The sequence below is a fragment of the Aquarana catesbeiana genome, linkage group LG02, assembly GCF_042186555.1.
Source record: "Aquarana catesbeiana isolate 2022-GZ linkage group LG02, ASM4218655v1, whole genome shotgun sequence".
NCBI lineage: Eukaryota > Metazoa > Chordata > Amphibia > Anura > Ranidae > Aquarana > Aquarana catesbeiana.
This window is the reverse complement of record NC_133325.1, coordinates 104,380,792-104,406,798: the sequence shown is the minus strand read 5'-3', so window position 1 is coordinate 104,406,798 and position 26,007 is coordinate 104,380,792. Positions and strand designations below refer to the sequence as shown.

Below are 26,007 nucleotides of genomic sequence, written 5' to 3'. Positions count from 1 at the left end.
TGCTGTCTGTGTCAATAGATGCAGCAGTGGGACTCGGGTGCATGTCCAAACAAGTGCCCCCACAGAAAGCGGCTCTCCATGGGGGCACTCAATGAAAAGGAAGAGCCATAAGCCCCACCGGGGGACCCCAGAAAAGGAGGATTGGGCCGCTGTGTGCAAAAACCTTGCACAGAGCAGGTAAGTATAACATGTTTGTTATTTAGAAAAAAAAAAAGGAACCTTTACAATTACTTTAAGGTTAAAAACATTCTGCCTTTAGAAACACTTCATATTTTCAGAAGGACGTCAGCAATGCTAGCCTCCATAACACTATAACAATGAACTTTTGTTTTGACTGTTACCATACCATTGAACTGATACCATACCATTGAAAGTGTTTTGTTATATCTGTTAAATAAATGCAAATAAATTACCTGTTGATTCTGACAGAAATCCTGTGAGCTCCTAACATCCTGTGCTTTCTGCCTCTGCTGACTTTTATCAGTTAACATAATTTCCAGTTCTGTCACTGCACTTCAGAGCATATCCCCTATGTTACAGAAAAGAGGATGGGGGAGGTGGTGTTCTATAGCCCTGCCCTAGGGTGACAACACTTCTCCTCGACAGGATATGGTGAGTGAGTGTTGTCACCCTACAACAGGAAGTGTGTTACTGGCAGAATCTCTAGACAAAGCTTGAAAAAAGGGAAAACGTATGCATTTTTGCTCTTGGTTTTAGAATTCTTTAAAGTGACCCTGTCAAGTGGTTAATAAAAATTATAATCGCACTACACTTGAAAACAGCGTTATATTAACCTGTGTCCGGTGTCCTGTTTGCTGAAATGTATTTCCATAGCACAGATCATGGTACAAATCTAATGCCACACTTACTGGATGTGCCCGCTGACCGCTATGGTTTCTCCTCCTGACCCCTACATCACTACCATGCCTTGCAGTGACTGGGTTCAGCATGAGGAACTAAAGTGGCCAGTAGGGGGCCCTGCTATCAACCAACCTGAGGAGCCAAACAGGATCAGTTGCGGGAGCTTTAATTTTGTTAACCTTCTGACAAGGTTACTTTAACAATATGTATTTCTCTTCAGACAGGGGCAGGCACAGACATCAAATTGTTCCTGATGACTGGTGCAAGTGGCCTGATAAAGTGCAAATTAACAGCCACTCCAGTTTCAGAAATTGAAACAAAATGTTAGAACAAAGAGCTTGTCCATTCACAAAAAGAAAGTTGTTTGTTTATTTTGGCCAGAGTCTTCCTTTTAAGCTGTTCTATAGAGTTACATGGTTAATGGACCTAATAATAACAGACCACCCAGCTTTGGTTAAAGCAGTGGTTCTCAACCTGGGGGTCGAATGACTATTTGCCAGGGGTCACGAATCCTGGGCTGTTCCTGAAGCCCGCACTGCTCCCCCAGCCTTTTTGCAGGTGCCCAGCTGGGCTCTTCCTGGAGCCCACGGCCGCCTACTCAGCCTCTTCGCAGCCGCCAATTCAGTTCACAGCCTGGCTGGGGGGCAGAGACTAGAGGTCAGCTGACTGGTGAGGAATGTGAAGTGGGAGGGGCTGGAGGAGACCCTATCTCCTGATTTTGGCATAGGTGTCACGGCTACAAGACACCACAACGCCGGAGACACAATGAAGCCAAAGACACCATGAGTAACACTACCTGTGATTATAGTTGCCATTAAAAGTCTGCACTACAGTTCTCAGATCAGCAGATGATCTTGATCAAGAGCACTTAAGTTGGCTGATCAGAACTCCCCCCAGCACTGCCACTCATCCCACCCCCCCACAAGCACTGCCACTCATCCCAACTACCTGCCAGCACTGCCACTCATCCCATTCCCCCCCCACCAAGGAGTAAGAGAAGGGATAAAAACAGAATACATGGAAGGGAGAGGAAAAAAGGGGGAGGAACAAAGAAAAAGGGAGAGAAAGAATAAGAAAAAGAATAAAAAACAGGGCTAGAGAGGGGGATGGGGAAAAAAAACCCAAGAAATTAGCATAGAGAGAGATAAACGGGAAAGAAAGGAGAAAAAAGAGAGTAGTACATCCTAAAATGTACCATAAGGGGTTTTAATACTGTACGAGTGGAAGGGACTCAGGGAGAGCTAAATGTCCATGGGTTAGGGGTGCAAATTACTTGAATTGCCTTTCGTGCTGACAACCCAAGCTACGAAAATAATTTTACTGTTAGGGGTCCCCACAAATTGGGAAATTTTATCAAGGGGTCACGGCACTAGGAGGTTGAGAACTACTGGGTTAGAGGAAGACAAAACAAAATTCCTGGACAACTGTGGCCAATATTTTCACAAAGGAAGAGAAAAAAGATCTTTCAGACACCCCAAGGGCAGACACATTAATTCTAAACAAAAATATTATTAGATCGGCCTTTAGTAATTAAAATCAGCTATACCACTCTTCTTGAGCTCATGGCAATTTTTTTTTTATGCCTGACTTATTATTAGCAGGTTTTTGAATCATGCGCTGGAAGCTTGTTGTATGCAGAGTATACCTTTACTTTCATGGTGGATATCAAAGCATGTCTTTATCATGGAACAGGAAACAGGAGGATACAACTACAGACACTTAGGAACAAAGATACTTCCTCTAAATACATTACCTTAGAATACACATTATAACACTGCAGTGCCACCTGCTGGATAGATAGGTATAATACATACAGTATTGTCAGTTTATTAGCAACTATGCTGTTGTACTTCCAAACCCCTTCTCAACAGCATGTGTTTTGTCAAATTACATTCAGCTTCTTCTGCAAAGGCCTGGTGAGTGCATCAGAAGTCATCTCCTCTGATGGGCAATATTGAATGTCAATAGCACCTTGCTCTTGATTGTCCCTCAGTAGGTGATACTTGACATCGATGTGTTTGATCCTAGGATTCACCCTTTCTGATTGCGTTAGCTTTATACATCCCTGGTTGTCTTTAAAAATGGAAATTGGTTTTGACATGTCTATCCCAATGTCCACAAAAAGTTGACAAATCCATATCACCTCTTGGCATGTGTATGCTGCTGCAATGTACTCTGCTTCATTTGAAGATAGAGTGACAGTTACTTGCTTTCGACTAGACCAACTTATGGTTCCTTCCCCATACTGGAAGATGAATCCACTTGTGGATTTACGGTCTGCGCAGTCCCCAGCCCAATCAGCATCAACATATCCAACCAGTGTTGGATTCGTTGTTGCTGGTAACCATAACTTCATCTGAATTGTTCCTTTGAGGTATTGCCTCACTTCTTTTTAATGCGTTCCAGTCACGCTGACAGGGAGCTGAAACTTTCCTGCATAGTATGCCCACTGCTGCAGCTATGTCTGGTCTTGTCACGCTGGCAATATATAGTAGCTTACCGATTGCTCTGTGATACATATCATTGTTGGTTAGCAAGTTTTCTGCTTCATTGCTCTTTAGATAGCCTGGTTCCATAGGAGTTTTTACTTCCTTTGCATCTTGCATATGGAATTGTTCCAAGATTTCAGAGATTTACTGAGATTGGTTAAGAAGATAACTTCCATCTTCCTCTCTCTCTATTTGGATTCCCAGATAGAAGCTAATGTTCCTAAATTTTCTGTCAGCTTGTAAACTATCTGATTGTAATCCCCTTCTTGTTCAAAACAGGTTATAATGTCATCAACATAGATAAAAATGTATATCCATCTGTCTTCTTGATTCTTGAAAACCCAGATCCTTGCAGATTGCTTAAGACCGTAGATGCTCTTCTGAAGTTTACACACAAGATTGTCTCCTTGCTCAAACCCTGGTGGTTGCTCCATGTAGAGATCTTCCTTAATGTCTCCATATAGGAAAGCAGTTTTAATGTCTAGGTGCTTCACTTGCATGCCCTTCCCAGCTGCAACGCTAAGAAGCGCTCTGATGGTGGAGTTTTTTACGACGGGAGCGAATGTTTCATCGTAATCTTTACTGAATATCTGGGAGTAACCCTTGGCAACTAGTCTGGCTTTGTATTTGTGGATATTCCCTTCTGCGTTTGATTTTACTTTGAAAGTCCATTCACTTCCTATAGTTTTGGGATTAGGAGGGAGCTCTGTGAGTGTCCAGGTTTTATTTTCTTGAAGTGACTTTAATTCTTCTTCTGCTGCTTTTTTCCATTTATTGGCTTCACATTTTGGCAGTTTTTCTATGTCTTTCCAGGATGTTGGTACAAGTATGCTGTGTGTTTTGACAGATTATGACAGCTTGCGGGATGGTATCCCCTGTAGTCCAAGTGGATCTTCTGACTTCAGACAGTTCAGCAGGATCTGGTTGCGAACTTGATTTAGGATTGTGAGTTCCACCTCCCGTCCTGACTCCCGCACAGGTTCGCTTTGGTTGACCTTTTCTTCTGGTTTGCTGGGTTTATTCACTTCACAAATTTCAGGGATTGGTGTTTGTCACTTTGGCTTATTGTCACTTTGTCAGTCTTTGGGTGTAGGATTCTGTAACCCTTAGTTTGCTTGCTGTAGCCTATTAGAATGCTCTCTATGGCTCTGTTCTCCAGCTTGGATCGCTTTTCACTTGGAATATAGGCATATGCTTTACATCCAAACACTCTGATGTGCCCTATGCTAGGCTTTGATCCATGCCACATTTAGAATGGAGTACTTTTAATGGCTCTTGAGGGTAGTCTGTTCTGTAGATAGGTTACAGTCATGACTGCTTCTCCCCAGTACTTGAGATTAGGCTGGCATCCGACAACATGCATGTGGCCATTTCTATAAGAGCGCGATATTTCCTTTCTGCTACACCGCTTTGTTCAGGAGTGTTTGGTGTGGTTGTCTGGTGTACTATTCCTTGTCTCTTCAGGAAAGGGCCCACTTCTATTGTCAGTGCGTATTATTCCTGGTTTCTGTTGAAATTTGTTGCTAGACATGGCAACGAACTCTTGAAGTTTCTTTAATGTTTCATTCTTGTGTTTCATCAGATAAGTGTTTGTGTACCTGGAATAATCATCAATGAAAGTCAGTAGATATCTGTTCCCGTCTGACGTGGGAGTTTTCATTGGACCAAATACATCACTGTGTATGAGCTGCAGGGGTTGGATAGTTTTTCTTTGAGATGCCTGTGGAAGAGGAGCATGTGTGGCTTTTGCTTCAATACAGCACTTGCATTTCATGAGTGCTTTGCAAGGCATTATTGTCAAATCTTCTGATAAGCCTCTCCTTATAATGTCCTGTATAGCTTCGGGACTTCTGTGCCCCAGTCACCTGTGCCATAAGTGAAGACATTTGCTGTGTAGGTCATTAGAGACTATACTGGCTTGATTATCCATGGTGATGAGCCTGCAGGGGTGATCATCCAGTTTTCCTTTTGTGAGGAATCGCTTATTGTTGTGAATTGTGTATTCATCACCCTGGAACTTAAAATGGTTGTAAACTTTCTCCTATCACTTTAGCCCATATAAATCTGCATTAAAAGCACTATTGATCGCTGTCCTCAGCTTACTTGCTCGGTTTGCTGGTAATCCATCACATTACGTTATGACGTCACCGTCGCATGTGCATCTCTTCCGCAATTCATGGCATGCTCTTTGTGCTATCAGTCCATTGAGCAGTGTGCCGTGGCTTTCATATCCGCTCCCAGCGGCACTGCGCTCCAATACTGCAAGACTACATGCCAGGGCTGGACTGGGACAGAAATTTGGCCCTGGACTTCATCCAGACCGGCGCACTTTAATTGTGCAAACAAGCACAAAAACAGTATATAAACTATACGCAATTGTGCAAAAAAACATAAGTAGCATAACATAAGGAGTCCTCACTAACCTCTTTTATTATTTCACTTATTCTCCTCTGTATTTTTCTCATCTTTCTCACATCACTGCGTGAAGTTGAGGGTAAACCAAGAAAGCCATTACTTTGACAGGCTTTCACTGAAACCGGCCCACTGAGCCATCGGCCCACCGGGAAACTCCCTGTAGTCCCGATGGCCAGTACATGCCTGCTACATGCTCAGCCTCTGGAACTAGAAGGAGGCTTGGCTGAGAAACGATTGCGCATGTGTGAGATTTAAGCAAAGGGAGGAAGTATTCTCTATTACAGACACGGAGAACAACAGTTAATATGGCACTGGCTTAACCTGAGAGAAACAAATTTATAAACATCTTCAAACACAGTAAGGAACATGCGATTGGGGCTAAATTATATTGTATATGTGTTAGAAGAATTTAATATAATGGTCTAATTGAAAAGCAGCATAGGTGGGGGAGAGTTTACTTCCTCTTTAACTGCCTTCTAGTTCTGGAACATACCGCACTTTCTTTACAAGGATACTGTGCTTGCCTTGTGGTGTAATACAGTTCAGGAAGCCCTGGCCTTTACCTTCTAATGTGATGCTTTTCCCTGTTTACTAGGAAAACTGTCTTTTGCACTGTAATCAATGTTTGCGAAGAAGGTCTCATCGCAAGTCATGTGGCTTTTTGCACCTGAGTCTACGCACCAGCCTTGTGGCTTGCCACTCTTTGTTACTTTTAAGGTGCCACTCCATAATGTGTCTGCAGTTCCTTTGTGATTGCTTTGACTCTTTTTGTGGATAGCTTGAGCTTTTTCTGCTCAGCTTTCCAGATAGAACAGTCCTTTTTTAAGTGACCAGTCCTTTTACAGCAAAAACAGGCTCAGCTCTCTTTGTTGTGCTTTGTGTCTTTGTACATCTTCAGAGTTCCTGCTCGGGTCTGGTTTCTAAAGCATTAATAAGAACAGTATATGTCTCTGGAAGGCTGCAGAGAAGCAGGGCAACAATATGGTTATCTTTGATGTCCTCTCTGATGGCGCATAACTGCTCTATGATTTCTAGCATAGCTTTCACGTGGTTACACATATGCTGCCCTTATTCTAGTCTCATTTTATATAGTTTTCTTAGTAGAAACAAGTAGAAACAGCTTACTGTTGAGGCATGAACGCTCATGCAGTTTTTAGAATGAAGTCCACATACCTTTTCTCTGTTCTTATGTGGATAAGCTGGTCATCTTCCACTAGCAAGCTTATAATCCCTTTTGCCTGCCTATCTTTCCTATCCCAGTCCTCCTTCTCTCCGTCTGTGGGTCTGTCTGTATTCAGCACTTGCCACAAGTTATCCTTGCCTAGAATAATTTCTAGTTTAAAACTTCCGCAGCTGGTAATTGGCATTGTTCAGCTTTGCAATTGTAAACTTCACATCTGAACCACTTGCCATCTTTCAGCTGCTTGCACAGCACCATTGTCACCCCGTAGACAACCTTTTTAACAACTTTAAAGCATAGAAATAAAAGATAACCCTGCCAGTGCTATGTGGTTTGTCCCAACCCCATGCAACTGCTGCTTTTGCTGAACAGCTTGGTTTGCATGTTAATGTGGAGAAGAATATGATTAAAGGCATGGGGAATGAAAAAAAATATTTGCTGGATAATATCATTACAGGTATTAACAACAAGCAGAATACAATAGTTTTCCCTATAGTGGCTCTTTGTTTTATAAGGAGGCACAACTGTTCCCATAGTCTGAGTGCATAGCCTTACATTTTTCAGATTTTTTTTTTTTTTTATATTGGGAGGTATAGTAATAGATTACTAGCATTCAAATATATTTAATACCGGAGCTCAAAGAGATACCCTTTTGTGAGTTTTATAATTAAAAAAATGTAGGTCTAGTTTAAAACTCATAATTCCTCTCAAGTCTCTAATTATATTTCCAGTCCCCTGACTTCAAGACTGCTCATTATAAGAGTGGATAAAACATACAAAAGTATGTGTAATAGTGTGTACCACACTAACTGCAAGCTGATGCTTCTGCTAAAAATCTTCCCTGTTGCGCCTCTGCAGAGCTGCTGGATACTGTCCTGAGTGGCTGTAAAGGTTAAAAGTTGCCGCTGCCACTTACCCACCCCCTTCTGCCTTCTCCACCATTCATGAAACTCCTATTATTATTGTCCCACAAAGCATCTCATTCTGTGAATGGGTGGCGGAGGTCCTTTCATTTAACTGCTCTGACTCCATTCACATTGTGCAAAAATACCAGCAGGAATTTTGTGCATGGGGTAGAGAATAGAAAGGACTAGGCGATTGGTGCAACTTTTCTCAGTAACAGAGACTACAGTTATCTCTAAGCGCCGGAAGACATCCACTCAGAACAGTATTAGGTGGCTTTGAGGAGGCATACCAGGAAGAATTTTTAACAGAAGCAGCTCCTGGTAGGCAATGAGATACACACCTTTAAACATAACTAATGCATATGGTACTGTATATATGTAAATTAAAAAATTGACTTCGGCTTCAAATGAGCCCTGCATACAAACAGGTTTAGATATGATTTAGACAAATATGATAATGAAAATGTTGAGTGTTAGATGGACAGTCACACTGTAGCGTTGTATGACAGTGTGCATACTGTATCGCATGTTTACCTGCATTTCGTTAAGGCATCACATTTTTTTTTCATTGTAATACACCACAATGTATGGCACGTGTGTTTTGGTGAGCTGTAGCGCAGGTGCTTCACCTGCATCAGAGTGCAATGTAGAATATTACAATAATAACACCGGAACACACCACAGTATTAGTCTGCTGTGTGTTGTAGTAACATGCCGAAAAATGTGCACCTTTTACTGTGCATTACTATGTCACATACATTATTTCACAAAGGTGAGTACACCCCTCACATTTTTGCAAATATTTTATTATATCTTTTCATGTGACAACACTGAAGAAATGACACTTGCTACAATGTAAAGTAATGAGTGTACAGCTTGTATAACAGTGTAAATTTGCTGTCAAAATAACTCAACACACAGCCATTAATGTCTAAACCGCTGAAAACAAAAGTGAGTACACCCCTAAGTGAAAATGTCCAAATTGGGCCCAAAGTGTCAATAGTTTGTGTGACCACCATTATTTTTCAGCACTGCCTTAACCCTCTTGGGCATGGAGTTCACCAGAGCTTCACAGGTTACCACTGGAGTCCTCTTCCACTCCTCCATAATGACATCACGGAGCTGTTGGATGTTAGAGACCTTGCAGTCCTCTACCCTCCATTTGAGGATGCCCCACAGATGCTCAATAGGGTTTAGGTCTGGAGACATGCTTGGTCAGCCCATCACCTTTACCCTCAGCTTCTTTAGCAAGACAGTGGTCATCTTGGAGGTGTGTTTGGGGTCATTATCATGTTGGAATACTGCCCTGCAGCCCAGTCTCCTAAGGGAGGGGATCATGCTCTGCTTCAGTATATCACAGTACACGTTGGCATTCATGGTTCTCTCAATGAAATGTAGCTCCCCAGTGCCGGCAGCACTCATGCAGCCCCAGACCATGACACTCCTACCACCATGCTTGACTGTAGGCAAGACACACTTGTCTTTGTATTCCTCACCTGGTTGCTGCCACACAAGTTTGACAGAATCTGAACCAAATAAGTTTATCTTGGTCTCATCAGACCACAGCACATGGTATCAGTAATTCATGTCCTTAGTCTGCTTGTCTTGAGAAAACTGTTTGTGGGCTTTCTTGTGCATCATCTTTAGCTTCCTTCTGGAACGACAGCTATGCAGGCCAATTTGATGCAGTGTGCAGCATATGGTCTGAGCACTGACAGGGTGACCCCCCACCCCTTCAACCTCTGCAGCAATGCTGGCAGCACTCATACGTCTATTTCCCAAAGACAACCTCTGTATATGATGCTGAGCATGTGCACTCAACTTCTTTGCTGGACCATGGTGAGGCCTGTTCTGAGTGAAGACTGTCCTGTTAAAGCGCTGTATGGTCTTGGCCACTGTGGTGCAGCTCAGGTTCAGAGTCTTGCCCGTCTTCTTATAGCCTAGGCCATCTTCATGTAGAGCAACAATTCTTTTTTTCAGATCCTCAGAGAGTTCTTTGCCATGAGGCGCCATGTTGAACTTCCAGTTACCAGTATGAGAGAGTGAGAGCGATAACACCAAATTTAACACACCTGCTCCCCATTCACACCTGAGACCTTGTAACACTCTGAAGTCACATAACACTAGGGAGGGAAAATGGCTAATTTTGGACATTTTCACTTAGGGGTGTACTCACTTTTGTTGCCAGCAGTTTAGAGATTATTGGCTGTGTGTTGAGTTATTTTGAGGGGACAGAAAACTTACACTGTTATACAAGCTGTACGCTCACTACTTTACATTGTAGTAAAGTGTAATTTCTTCAGTGTTGTCACATGAAAAGATATAATAAAATATTTACAAAAATGTGAGGGGTGTACTCACTTTTGTATATCTAAATAGAGTTAAAACACATTAAAGTCTTACACTCCAGTTAACACTTTTAATCAGATAAACCACAGTTTTTTTTGCTTCTGGCAAAGAAGGTTTAAAGTAGTCGTAAAGGCTAGTTTTTTTTCTAGAATAAAAAAAGATGTTATACTTACCTGCTCTGTGCAATACTATTGCACAGAGTGGCCCCTTACCTTCTCCTCTGGGGTCCCCCCCCGGTGCTGTCCGCTCCTACCCTCCTGAGTGTGCCCCCATAGCAGCTTACTATGGGGGCACAGGTGCAGGCTTGCTTCTGAGCCGAGCTGTGTGCATCCATAGACACACACAATGCAGCTCGGCCTGCCCCCCGCTTCCACCTTACTTGATTCAACTGACAGCAGCAGGGTCAGGGAGAGGGACAGGTAGTGAGACATGTCTTACCTTAATGCAGAGGATGCATTAAGGACAAAAATGATTTGCCTTTTAAACAACTTTAAAGCATAGAAATAAAAGATAACCCTGCCAGTGCTATGTGGTTTGTCCCAACCCTGTAACTGCTGCTTTTGCTGAACAGCTTGGTTTGCATGTAAATGTGGAGAAGAATATAAATAAAGGCATGTAAAATGAAATAAAATATATATTGGGAGGTATAGTAACAGATTACTAGAATTAAATATACATTTAATAATACTGGAACTTAAAGAGTTACCCTTTTGTGAGTTTTATAATTCGAAAAATGTAGGTCTAGTTTAAAACTCATAATTCCTCTCAAGTCTCTAATTACATTTCCAGTCCCCTGACTTCAGTACTGCTCATTATAAAAGCAGATTTCTCCTTCCTGGCTGCATGGGGATAATGTAGTGCAGGGCTCTTCCTATACCGGGAACTTTATGAATGATTGATTTCCATTTTCATTTGGCTATTGAGTACAGTCCTTATAGACATTGCAACACCTGATTTCCTTTACAGTAACTTAATCATGTGTATTTTATAATTTACGTGGCTTAATATATTAAAGGCTGTAGTTATAAAACAGGTTAAAAAGCACATTCAATATATGTTTTTCATTCTTTATTTAGGTTTTCCCAAAACAATGAAGGTAAAATTTAACCAAAAACAGAAAATAAGAGCAAAACCACAGTCAGGAATTCTCCATTTCAATATCATATATTTTTTTTATATAAATGCCCAACAGCTATACTATACTTAATACCAAGTATAGTAGCAACAAATTATACATTTATTAAATACAAATGGCCATTAAAAAATCTATATAAACTGGTCATAAAAGAAAAAAAAATATGCTATGTAGAATGGCAGAGAAAAACAAAAGTAACATGGATAAACAAGTTAAAAATTTTAACGTAATTTAGTAGCATCTGAGTATATAAAATGAACAACTTTCACTGATTATAAATATGGCTAAGTCTCCTTCCCATATATTATAAAAAGGAATACATTGTAGATTAGATAAGTTACATAACATTTATTGACTGCCAGAAATATGTTGGTGTTCTCCTGATAAATGTGATCATTTTACAAGAGTAAGGGGTAAGTAGGTTGATTTTATTGGATTCACCCCTGGCCTTCATGTGACAGCACCGATCAGCCAACTATCAAGCACTAGCATTGATTGCCACATGGGAAGAACAAGAGGGACTTACATGCTCTCCCATACCCAAATATATTGGGTCTTTTTCTTAACTCTTGAGGGGTGAGGAAAGGAAGGAAACATGGGCATGTGCAGCTTGGGAAGGCAGAAGTTAAAGCTAAAGTTTAGTATAACCTTTTTTGGTGGGGGGTTACGAGCCATGCATCCATAGACACACACAACGCAGTTTGGTCCCGTTCCCCGTTCACCCATTAGGTCGGGTGGGGGGAGTGGGGGTGTACAGAGAGTGGGACATGTTTTACGTTAAAGCTAAGCTCCACCCAAAAGGGGAAGCTCTGCTTATTTGCCTCCTCTGTTGCCACATTTGGCACCTTTTGAGGGGGAAGCAGATACCTTGTTATAACAGGCATCTGCTCCCACTTCCGGGTGACTTTGCTGTGACTTTTCCCTTCCTCCTTCCCCCGCCAATGGGCTATTCACAAAGCACAGTGTGCTTTGCACATACGCAGTAGGGAGTCGGCTGTAAAGCCGCAAGGTTTCACTGCCAGTTTCCCTTACAAGAAATGGCGGCGGCCATTTCTTGTACCCCAGAGCCGATTAAAAATTGGCTGGGGTGAAGACGCCGCTTGATGCATGGACAGGTAAGTGTCCTAATATTAAAAGTCAGCAGCAACTAGTATTTGTATCTGCTGACTTTTATCTTTTTCTGAAGGAGCCTGGAGCTCCTCTTTACTGTAGAGAATGCATTAAAGTGTTACTAAACCCACAACAGTAAAATCTGTCTGTATATGAGGCATAGCATGCTTGTTATGCTCACAGTGGAATGTAAGGGGTTAATCCTCTGCATTGTGTAAAAAGGCTGTTTTATCCTGTATGCACAGATCCTCACCCTCCTGCAATGTCTAGCTTGGCCCTGAAGGGCCTGGTATGGATTTTAGAGGGACCCCCACGCAATTTTTTGAAAATTTTGGTTCGGGGTTCCCCTTAATATTCATACCAGACCCAAAAGGACTCTGTTTTTCAATGAGTTTTATCTATATTGCCGAGACCTGACAATTCATTACAGCCGCAAGCAGTTTTAAACGACAATTTTTCCTTTAGAAATGTCATTTTGCTGCGGTACTGTTCTAAACACGGGAAACATGCGCTACTTTTCAGGCATACTATAGACACCCCCCAGGCATGGTATTTAAAGGAATATTTCATTTTTATTGTTTCACTTTAAGCATTAAAAAAAAATCACTGCTCTCGAAAAAACGGCTGTTTTAAAAAAAATTTTTTGCATTGATCCATGTCCCTGGGGCAGGACCCAGGTCCCCAAACACTTTTTATGACAATAACTTGCATATAAGCCTTTAAAATGAGCACTTTTGATTTTTCATGTTAGTGTCCCATAGACTTTAACGGTGTTTCGAATTTTCCGCGAACACCGCATATGAACTTATGCTCGGGCCGAACCGTTCGCCCACCCCTAATCAGAATACAATAGTTTTCCCTACAGTGCCCCTTTATTTTAAAGGGAGGCATAACTATTCCCATAGTCTGGGTGGGAGGTATAGTAATAGATTACTAGAATTCAAATATATTTAATAATACTGGAGCTTGAAGAGATACCCTTTTGTGAGTTTTATAATTAGAAAAATGTAGGTCTATTTTAAAACTCATAATTCCTCTCAAGTCTCTAATTACATTTCCAGTCCCCTGACTTCAGGACTGCTCATTATAAGAGTGGATAAAACATACAAAAGTATGTGTAATTGTGTGTATCACACTAACTGCAAGCTGATGCTTCTGCTAAAAATCTTCCCTGTTGCGCCTCTGCAGAGCCGCTGGATACTGTACTGAGTGGTTGTAAAGGTTAAATGTTGCCGCTGCCACTTACCCACCCCCTTCTGCCCTCTCCACCATTCATGAAACTCCTATTATTATTGTCCCACAAAGCATCTCATTCTGTGAATGGGTGGTGGAGGTCTCCTGTCATTTAACTGCTCCGACTCCATTCACATTGTGAACAAATTCTAGCAGGAATTCTGTGAACGGAGGAGAGAACAGAAAGGACTGGGCGATTGGTGCAACTTTTCTCAGTAACAGAGACTACAGTTAACTCTCAAAGCGCTGGAAGACATCCACTCAGGACAGTATTCGGTGGCTTTGAGGAGGCACATCAGGAAGAATTTTTAACAGAAGCAGCTCCTGGTAGGCACATAAATAATGTATATGGTGCTGTATATACGTAAATAAATAAATAGACTTTGGCTTTAAATGAGCCCTGCAAACAAACAGGTTTAGATATGATTTTGAAAAATATGATAATAAAAATGTTGAGTGTAGGCTGTAATAAAGGATTGTCATTATTATTATATATTGTTAGCACCTAAATGAAGCTTACAGTTAATTTTAGGAACCAATCATACAGAAAATCCAACAAACAAACATTTTACATGCAATTGTATTTAAAATACAGCAGTAACATAAAAGAACAAATATTTCAACCAAAATAAGCACTTGGATCATTTAATTGTGAAGATGCTTTTTTAATTGATTTTAACAGATGCATAAAATACTCTACCGTTCTCCTAATGGGATAATATGGGAGTACCCTAAATCATTAAAGCCCTAAATCAACCCACTTATACCCACCTTTCCCATCATAATAAAGTGTCTGGGTCTAGCAGCCAATCACCAAGCACTGAAACTGTCATGTGAGCAGGAAGACATGGCATTAGTGCTGTGTAAGCTCCATCCATCCAACACCATCCATAGCAGAGCTTACATAGGGTTAGGACTGCAGACATCACAAGATGATGCTGTAAGTGACCACATCTGGATAGAAATACATTGCCTTTGTTATGTTTAGCAAAGCTTTGATTTTGCTATTAAGAGAAAGAACTTACTTTTCCTCGACATTTGCTTTTGTTGATGATTTTCAGTGCATATTCTCTGCCAGTTGACCTAGTTTGAAGACAAGTAAAATATAATTAGAAGTGAATATCAGAATTTACATAAAATAAACTAGGTAAATCATTGTTAAATGCTAGAAATGTGTGCAAATAAAATATTGTGCTTGGATGTTAAAATTACAGATTGTATATATCTTGATGTCTTGAATAAATGTATTGTGTCATTGTGCTGTTATCAGTATGGGGAAAGTCATGCGTGGTTGGGGTTGTGGATTTGTCTGGGTTTCAGGGGGTGCTCATCAGTTTGGGGAAGTCTAGGAGGAGCAGATGATCTTCAGTCTGAGTGGAAAGTCATCAGTCCAGCAGGGAAAGATTAGGCATTTGTGGGGGTTCCAGAGCTAAGGAAAGAGTTAAAATTAGAATGATGTGGATTTGCACTGGATGAGCATAAAGGGAAACAGTAATGGTATGTGGTGTGGTAATAATGCTGAACAAATTGAAAGTGGTGGTGTGTGTAGGGCTAGGGTTACATATGGTTGGGAATTGCTGGTGTCAAGGCCACAAAGGAGTTGCAAGGTAGATTGATGTGATTTTACTCAACTGAAAAATAACTGGTTATCATGAACTAGTTGCTACACATCCTGTACTGCATATCATCACTGTACTTGAACTGGATAAATAAATACATTTCAGCATGCTCGAAGTATGCTAACATCAGTCATATTAGTGCAAAATACACAGACTTCATCTGTATGTCACATTAGAAGACAGATGGCGTAGGGAGTTTGTCTATGGGAATATTTGACCATTCTTCAAGAAGCGCATTTGTGAGGTCAGGCACTGATGTGGATGAGAAGGCCTGACTTACAGTCTAAGCTCTAATTCATCCCAAAGGTGTTCTATCGGGTTGGGGTCAGGCCAGTTAAGTTCCTTCACCCCAAACTCGCTTATACATGTCTTTATGGACCTTGCTTTGTGTGCTGGTGCGCTGTCATGTTGGAACAGGAAGGGGCCATCCCCAAACTGTTCCCACAAATTTGGGAGCATGAAATTGTCATAAATGTCTTGGTCTGCTGACCCCTTAAGATTTCCCTTCCCTGCAACTAAGGGGCCAAGCCCAACCCCTGAAACACAACTCCACACCATAATCTGCCCTCTACCAAATAATTTGAACCAGTGCACAAAGCAAGGTCCATAAAGATATGGATGAGCAAGTTTGGGGTGGAGGAACTTGATTGGCCTGCACAGAGTCCTGACCTTAATTTGATAGAACACCTTTGGGATGAATTAGAGCGGAGACTATCTCCCCCATAGTGTCATTCAAAAAGGATGGTGCAAAAGTAAAGCTGATTTATTTATAACACAATAAACCTAACACAACTGTATTAACATGAAAAGACACAATAATTGTACCTGTGCACTACACATTTTCGATGTGAGCCCCATTGGTGACATGACAAATGTCGAGATGGTACTCCAGTTCAGTCTAGACTTGTGCTAGCATGTCCTCGGATATTGACTTCATTGCTTCTGTGATACGTCATCTCGGGAGGTCTTACAGGTCCTGTGACATGGGGGGGTGACATACATCATGTACTTGGTGTACCCCCACAGAAAGAAGTCACAAGGTGTTAGGTCTGTCGATCACAGGGCCAGAGCGACATTAGTTTAGTTATTTGTTCTTTCCTGCATTGCCAATTCAATGTTCTGGTAGGATATCATTCAGGTATCGGTGAACGTCCAAGTGGAAATGAGGTGGAGTGCCATCCTGCTGAAAGACTAGGCTGGGCAGAACTTACTCTAATTGTGGGATAAGCCGTTCTGTAATCATGTCCAAAAACATGTAGTGTGACAACAATGGTTAACGGCATTCATCTGTCATGTCACCAACGGGGCTCACATAGAACATTTATAGTACAAAGGTAAAACTTGTACAGTTAATGTTTCTTGTCACGTTAATATACAGTGGGTAAAATAAGTATTGAACATGTTACCATTTGTCTAGGTAAACATATTTCTAAAGGTGCTATTGACATGAAATGTTCACCACATGTTGGTAACAATCCATGTAATCCATACCTAGCAAGGTCAAGTTTGGCAACATGTTACATGTTACACCCATATTTAGGGTGTAACATGTAACCAAAAAGCACCTGAGCACACCACCCTGAATCTTCATTCTGACAGTGGGCAGAGGTTCTTATCCTGGAACCCGCTGTCACAATTAAAAAACAGCACGACCATGCGGGACTCTGCCCACACGGCCGAACCATCCATTTGGTTTCCTGTGAATGAATGAACTACAACTACTGTCTTCCATTGTGGCAGACGGCTTTTAGTTCTTAATGAACTGTTAGGACACTAATGATACTCATAGTTCATTTATTCTTCCTGGACTTCAGCAACTGTCTGCCCGTACGGGAGGTATGGGAAGACAGTGTACTGAGAGTCTGCAGGCAGGATCCTGGCATTGCACCCGCGGTCTGCTAATTGTGGGTTTTAATGCTTTACAGGCTGCAAAGTAAAACAATAATGAATGCACATTTTTTACCTACAAAAAGATGTGCATTTATTTTATTTTTTTTACAAAAAGTTAGTCTCTTAGCCTCTATTTGAAAGGGGACAGTGGCAGGAAAACAGTGGGGTCCTCTTACCAAAATCGACACCAAGGGGTCCAAATACTATTCTCATTTGGGTATCCTATTAGGATTTAGATAAGCAGAACCTTAACACTGGTCAATACATAAAGGATGTCAATGGTACACAAACGTTGGTAGACATTGTTCATTGTGTTACAATAAATTATTACAAATGATTGAACATTTTTGAACCCTTAAGTATAGCTTTAATTTTGTATAATATTCTTGGACTCTTACAGATCTCTTCCAGCTGCACCCAGAATTGATGTACCTCTAATTCCAATCCATATTTCAGAGATGAGCTGTACCGCCCAGCTGCTCCTAATTGTTTTTATTAATCATCCTACAAAACAGCCCCCACAATAAAGGGATATGTTCCGCCTTGAACATCTATCACTCCTGTCTGCACATTATTATTGTTATGACTCATTAATGCACTACAGCCTAGGCACTATTAATAATTACTAACAAAAATTTAACTCAGTCTACCCCCAAACTGATCCCAAAGTACAACAAAGATCTTATTCTTCTTTTTTCAAACATATAATTTATAACATTCTTGGATGTCCAAACTATTTATTATGGCCTACTTTTTCCGCTTTTAATCATGTGTTTTTTTAAATACTTCATATATAATAAAAATAATGATTATTATTATTATTTAAATTTGTACAAGTAAATCATTTCAATATATAAAAGTTTAAGTTCATTTTTGAAGCTCACAATTAAAAATAATAATAACTGATGCATTACATGTGCTATTACATTCCATGTAGCTGTGCGCTTAATATCAAAAAGAATCCTTCAACGTATTTAAATGGCATAAGCTTAATTACTTCAATACAGGGCATTTTCACCCCATTCCTACCCAGGCCATTTTTCAGCTTTCAGCGCTGTGGCACTTCGAATGACAATTGCGCGGTCATGCAATACTGTACCCTAATGAATTTTTAATCATTTCCTTCACACAAATAGAGCTTTCTTTTGGTGGTAATCACTGCTGGGTTTTTTTATTTTATATAAAAAAAAGACCGAAAGTTTTGAAAAAAAATACGTTTTTCTTAGTTTCAAAATCAGTAGATTTTGTAAATAAGTAATTTTTCTCCTTCACTGATTTGCACTGATGAGGCTGTACTGATAGGCTGCACTGATGGGCACTGATGGGGTGGCACTTATGGGCACTGATGAGGAGGCACTAATATGCTGCACTGATGGGCACTGATGAGCATTGATAGGCGGCACTTATGGGTGGCACTGGTGGGCACTGATAGGTAGCACTGATGGCCACTGATAGGTGTCATGGATAGGCAGCACTGATGGGTACGGATAGGTAGCACTGATGGGCATGGATGGGCGGCACTGGTGGGCACTGATAGGTGCACAGATAGGTGTCACTGATGGGCACGGATAGGCAGCACTGAAGGGAGGCACTGATGCACATTGATGGGCAGCACTGATGAGCAGGCACGGATGAGCACTGAAAGGCAACACTGGTATCACTAATAGGCACTGATTGGTGTCACGGATGGGCACTGATTGGTGGCACTGGGGGGCTTTACTGTATTTAGGGCACTGATGATCCGTGCCCTGATTACCTGTCTGGGTGTCCAATGCGAGGAGATGCCACTGATCGGCTCTCCTCGCCACATGCTCTGTAATGCCCCGTACACACGGTCGGACTTTGTTCGGACATTCCGACAACAAAATCCATGGATTTTTTCCGACGGATGTTGGCTCAAACTTGTCTTGCATACACACGGTCACACAAAGTTGTCGGAAAATCCGATTGTTCTAAACGCGGTGACGTAAAATATGTACGCCGGGACTATAAACGAGGCAGTGGTCAATAGCTTTCATCTCTTTATTTATTCTGAGCATGCGTGGCACTTTGTCCGTCGGATTTGTGTACACACGATCGGAATTTCCGACAACAGATTTTGTTGTCGGAAAATTTTATATCCTGCTCTCAAATTTGTGTGTCGGAAAATCCGATGGAAAATGTCCGATGGAGCCCACACACGGTCGGAATTTCCGACAACACACTCCGATCGGACATTTTCCATCGGAAAATCTGACCATGTGTACGGGGCATTAGTGTGAGGCGATGAGAGCCGATTACTGGCACTTCTGCATTTACATGTGACCAGCTGTGATTGGACATAGCCGATCACATGGTTCTTTATAGAGATCAGTGTCACTGGCAGGATCAGCAGTTGAAAAAGAAGTACAAAAACGCATTTAAGCATAACTAACAGTTTTTATGGATTCAGTTACTGGATCGGTGAACTTAAAGGCATACCTGCTATCTTTATATCAAAAGTAAACTAATTCCACTGTGCAGTCATATCTAGAGTAATCAGAAACATTTGAAAAAGTAGGTTTGCTGTATATTTGATGCACAGCAAATTAGGTCTTTCACCTAAAATTCTGTTGTTTTTCATTCATCCTCTGCAGATTCCCATGCTAAGTAACATTATACTAGTGCAGGCATCTGATGGGGACACATGATGTAAGGGGACGCTCTGATGGGAACACCTGATTTAAGGGAGCACTCAGATGGGAACACCTGATGTAAGGAGCACACTCATGAGGACAACTTATGTAAGGGGGCATTTTGATGAGGACACCTGAAGTAAGGGGGCACCCTGATTGGTACACCCGATGTAAGGGGCACACTGAAAATTGACAATAAATATTATTGAAATGCTGTGGAATTTGTACATTGCTTATTTTTCGATAGACATAAAATGACTACATATATACTGGGATCTGAGTCATAGCACAAAGATGAGATCTGGAATAAAATTTTACTGACCAGACCTTGAATTTTAATTAAATACCCCTGCTTCTGAGGATAAATACCAGCCAGAAATCTGTGCATGTAGTCAAATCCAGAAATTTAAATGCACAGAATTTAACTATTTTTTTTTTTTAGAAACAGGTGTTTATTTTACATCCCTCAAACCATGTAAAACAACTGCCAGGGTAATAATGCAGCCACTTTTCCATCTGGCGTTGTGTTTATTGATGGCATGAAATATTGAACCTTTGCATGGGCATTGTCTCCCCTCCCGTGAAATTTACAGTTCGTTTCAGTTCATATTTGTTAGTCCTTTTCCTGGGGGAACGATGCTGCTCAGTGTTTTGTTTCTGTGGCAATCTTGTAGCTTTGATAAAATGGTATATATTCATGAACAGACTGCGATGAACCTATTTAAATCTATACAGCTCCCGGCACTGTTTTTTTTTTTAGATTCCATAGCACCCACACAGTGTCCTCCAGGGTTTACAGATGGGTCTCTGGGAATATCGGGCATTTCCCTGCCTTGTTAAGTGTATTTCAGTAAAGTTACAGTAGCAGCCATCAGAAGTTCCTATAAACATATTAATAGTACACAGATGATAAAAGTTATTCACATGAAACTAAATACTATTCTGGAACCCTGTGGGATTCACTCCCTTTCTTGTGTGGCCATTTATATCTGAGGTGTGAAGGGGTTGTGAAGTGGGGCTCTATTTAAATATCACTGAGCGGAGCACTATTAAGGTCCTTTGGCCCACACTCCTCCTGTGGGCCACGTCTTTACCAGCCTAAGCGGATTATCACAATGTGCATCCAATACCTTATACCATTTTCACCTGCAGTGAGTATATATATATATATATATATATATATATATATATATATATATATATATATATATATATATATATATATATATATATATGTATATATATGTATATATATATGTATATATATATATATATATATATATATATATATATATATGTATATTATTATTATTATTATTATTATTATTCAGGATTTATATAGCGCCAACAGTTTACGCAGCGCTTTACAATATAAAAGGGAGACAATACAGTTATAATATAATACAATACAATACAATACAATAGGATTAAGAGGGCCCTGCTCAGAAGAGCTTACAATCTAATAGGGTGGGGCAGGTGGTACAAAAGGTTGTAACTGTGGGGAATGAGCTGGTGGAAGTGGTAGGAGATTAGTTGGAGACGTGATAGGCTTTCCTGAAGAGATGAGTTTTCAGGGATTGCCTGAAGGTAGCAAGAGTAGGGGCTAGCCGGATAGATGGAGGTAGCGAGTTCCAGAGGATGGGAGAGGCTCTGGAGAAATCCTGGAGACGAGCATGGGAGGAGGAGATGAGAGAGCTTGAAAGCAGGAGGTCTTGAGAAGAGCGGAGAGGACGATTTGGGTGATATTTGGAGACAAGATTAGTGATGTAGCTTGGGGCAGAGTTGTGAATGGCTTTGTATGTTGTGGTTAGAATTTTGAATTTAATTCGCTGGGTGATTGGGAGCCAGTGTAGGGATTGAAGTAGAGGGTTGGCAGACACTGAGCGGTTGGTAAGGTGGATAAGTCTGGCAGCAGCATTCATGATAGACTGAAGAGGGGATAGCCTATGGAGCGGTAGGCCAATGAGAAGGGAGTTGCAATAGTCAAGGCGAGAGATAACAAGGGAGTGAATGAGGAGCTTGGTGGTTTCATTTGTTAAAAAAGGGCGAATTTTAGAGATGTTACGGAGGTGAATTCTACAAACTTTTGACAATGATTGGATTTGAGGCTGAAATGACAAGTCGGAGTCTAGGATTACACCTAGTACCCTGGCGTGAGGGGAGGGACTGATGGTTGCATTGTTGATTTTGATGGAAAAGTCATGGAGGGGGGCACGGGCGGGGGGGAATATTAATAGCTCAGTTTTAGAGAGATTTAGTTTAAGGAAGTGGTGCGACATCCATGCTGATATGTCAGTTAGTAAGTTAGTAATGCGAGAGGAGACTGAAGGAGTGAGGTGAGGAGTAGACAGATAGATTTGGGTGTCATCAGCGTATAAGTGGTATTGGAAGCCGTGGGCAGTTATTAGGTGACCAAGGGAGGTGGTGTAGATAGAGAAGAGAAGGGGTCCAAGAACCGAGCCTTGGGGGACCCCCACAGAAAGGGGCAATGGAGAGGAGGAGACAGAGTTGTAGGTGACACTGAAGGAGCGCTGTGATAAATAGCCAGAGAACCAGGATAGAGCAGAATCTCGGAGGCCAAGGGAATGTAGTTTATTGAGAAGGAGCGGGTGGTCAACAGTATCAAAGGCCGCAGAGAGGTCAAGTAGTAGGAGTATGGAGTACTGGCTGTTGGTTTTAGCAGTTAGCAAATCGTTAGTGAGTTTTAGTAAGGTAGTTTCCGTGGAGTGCTGCGAGCGAAAGCCAGACTGTAAGGGGTCAAGAAGGTTATTTTCATTGAGGTAGGAGCTAAGACGGTTGTAGACTAAGCGTTCTAGAAGTTTAGAGGTGAATGGGAGTAATGAGATGGGTCTTAAGTTGTTCAGGTCGGTAGGGTCCAGTGAGGGCTTTTTAAAAATGGGAGTGATCTGTGCATGTTTTAGAGGGGAGGGGAAAATGCCACTAGAAAGGGAGAGATTGAAGATGTGGGTGAGGGAGCATAGGATAGAAGAAGAGGGTGACCGTAGTAGTTGAGAGGGAACAGGATCCAAGGGACAATTGGTTAGGTGGGCATTCGAGAAAATTTTTGTAACCTCTTCCGTAGTAGCCAATTCAAAAGAGGAGAGGGTTGAATGTGCTGCTGGGCAAGGTATGATGGGTGGGGAAGATGTACGCACAGTGGAGATGTCCTCACGAATTGCATTGATCTTGTCTTTGAAGTGATTGGCAATCTCTTGGGCAGTGAGTGAGTTAGTGGGTAGAGGGGGTGGTGGACGAAGCAGAGAGTTAAAGGTTGAGAAGAGCCGACGGGGACTGGATGACAAGGAATTAAAAAGAGAGACAAAGTAGGCTTGTTTGGCAGCATGGAGGCATGAATTGTATTTTAGAAGGGCAGATTTATATAGGGTGAAATCTTGCAGGCATTTGGTTTTACGCCACAGTCGTTCAAGAGCACGGCAATGTCTCTTGAGATTTCTAGTGTTGTCAGTTTGCCAGGGTTGTAACGGTCGGGGCCTAATTCTGCGTGTGGTTAGGGGAGCAAGTGCATCTAGTGATGATGAGAGTGAACTGTTGTAGACAGAAGTGGCCAGGTCAGGACAGGACAGCGGAGAGATTATGTCATATAGGTTGTCAGTAGCAGAATAGAGAAGAGAAGGGTTAAAGTGGCGAAGGTTTCTACAAGTAATTGTTTGCTGCTTGGAGGGATGGGTGGTTGGAGGCAAGGATACAGTGAAAGTAATGAGGTTGTGATCAGATAGAGGAAAGGGGGTGTTGGTGAGGTTGCCAGGGTTGCAGAGATGGGAGAATACAAGGTCAAGGGTATTACCATTGGAGTGAGTGGAAGTATGTGTCCATTGGGTTAGGTCAAAAGATGAGGTTAAGTTGAGAAATTTTGCTGTAGTTGGGCTGTTGACATTGACAGGAATGTTAAAGTCACCAAGAATAATGGTGGGTATTTCAGAGGAGAGAAAGTAGGGTAGCCAGGCAGCAAAGTCATCAATGAAGCGCGATACCGGTCCTGGAGGCCTATAAATTGCTGCAATCCTCAGAGAAATGGGAGAAAACAGACGAATACAGTGCATCTCGAAAGAAGAGAGGGATAGAGAGGGAGGGACAGTAAGGACTTGGAAGGTGCTTTGTGGGGACAGAAGGAAGCCAACTCCACCTCCTTTCCGTCTGTTGGGTCTGGAGGAGTGAGTCCAATGGAGACCACCATGGGAGAGGGCAGCAGGAGAAGCTGAGTCAAAATTTTGCAGCCAGGTTTCTGTTATGGCCAGTATGTTCAAGCCATGAGAGATGAAGAGGTCATGTACAGATGTTAGCTTGTTACAGATGGAGCGGGCGTTCCACAGGGCACATGAGATTGGTGGGGTGCTTTGAGGAAGTAGGGGGATAGAAATTGAACTGAGTGGATTGCGGTGGTTGCCAGAGGGGGAGGGGTATTGGATATGTGGCTTGCATTTGGAAAATGGCGGACCAGGATTAGGAGAAATATCACCTGAGACTAGGAGAAGGAGGAGGGTGAGGAAGGCAAGGTGGGAGTGGGATGTGCATGAGCGCACGTGTCTAGTGGCCCTGGAGTTTATGTCAGCATGTGGGTGCAGCAAATGCAGGAGATGATGGGTGCCATAGTAGGGAGAGGGTAGGAGTGAGGGTGATATGTGCATGCTGCAGGGAAGAGAGGAGGGGTAGAGTAAAGATAATTTGAGGATAGAAGACACCAATGTGAGAAGGAAGAGAATAAGGAGCATGTTAGTGGCTAGAGAGTGGGAGACTAACCTAATATAAAATAAATTTCAAAGTTGGTTTGCTTGTCGTCTTGCAGAGTGGAGCAGAGTTCCTGTTGTTCATGCAGCTTTAGTTATCCTGCTTTCGTTAAACTGCGTCGGTGAAACTGCGCATCACTCGTGACAGAGCCACTCAGGAAAGAGCCATGATGTCTGCGCCATGCCCCTGTCTGCGCCACCCCATAAGCTGCCATAAATTTATAGACAGCCTAAGCTGGGATGCATTTCTCAGTTGGTCATTATTGGGTCTGATGTGAGACACCTGAATATGGGGAGGAGATGGCCAGGGCCAGGCCAGACACAGGCTAGGGTCGTAAAGCTAATTACCTCTCTTGATCACTCAAGCCACATGGAGTTGAGAATCAATCACCAGTAATATTGCTATTGCAGTGTGTTTGTTATAGAGCTAGCAGTAAATATGGAAGTTTAAAGATATGGCAGCAGGAGACAATTACCAAAAATATTAATAGCAGACTCAGCAAAGCCAGTTCAGTGGGGATGTACAGTTGGATAGGAGATAGGAGACAATTACCAAAAATATTAATAGCAGACTCAGCAAAGCCAGTTCAGTGGGGATGTACAGTATATATATATATATATATACATGATCTGCATTATTTTCCATTTTTGATAATATGAAGGTAACCCTATTAAAAAAAGTGTGGAAACTTTTTTAAGACCTCTCATATAGAGAATACAGTACTTGTACTTTGAGGCACATGATGGGAAAAGTTTTTAACAGTTGTTTGTTATATGTTTTTTATAATGAGTATGAATAAAGATTTTGTAACATCATCTGTCAGGAATTATTCTATAATCTTTGAAAAGTGTCAGTTAATATAACTTCTTTATCACATAAAAAGATAAGAAGTAGGATTACGTTAAGCTGAGGTCCAATTTTATTATGGTTTTTGGATTCAGGCTTTTTGTGGATGGCTCCCACTCCCTAGTAATGTATGGGATATTTTGACCTGGCGGGATACTTCTCTTTTGAAGTTTTGAGAAACTAAAGCAGGCATCCAGAGGTAACATGCAAAGCTTATTTTATCTAAATAGCATTTAGAGCACTTGGGACAATCCTAAATACAATCAACCCTCCATCTGGAAGCACTGCACACCTTTCTATTGGTCAGAACAGACACATCTATTGGCACAGATGTCTGAGCAGGAGGCTGTTGGGACACTCAAGCATGAGGAAGATAAGAACATCCAAGAGGTGCCAGAACTTTATTCTTAGCTCATATAGGTAGTGAGAAGAAAAAAGACATTCAGAGGCCCCACTGGATCAGGTTAGGCTGTTCTCAACAGACAAGGCTACTCTCAGTGGGTCCCCAGCAGGTTACCAGAAAAAGCTAAAACTTTTTTCTTACTTTTTTCTTAATCACCGAATGGTTAGAACTC

At 41.7% G+C, this 26,007-nt stretch overlaps 1 protein-coding gene across 3 annotated transcripts in view; it reads right to left on the bottom strand.

The window, feature by feature from the left end:
• DCLK1 (doublecortin like kinase 1) overlaps positions 1 to 26,007 on the bottom strand; it is a 535,308-nt gene that overhangs the window by 118,337 nt on the left and 390,964 nt on the right. For all 3 annotated transcript variants that reach the window (XM_073613310.1, XM_073613311.1, XM_073613312.1), the window contains one exon: positions 14,703 to 14,760. In XM_073613310.1, the coding sequence (XP_073469411.1) occupies positions 14,703 to 14,760 (58 nt within the window). The remainder of the gene's footprint in view (positions 1 to 14,702; positions 14,761 to 26,007) is intronic.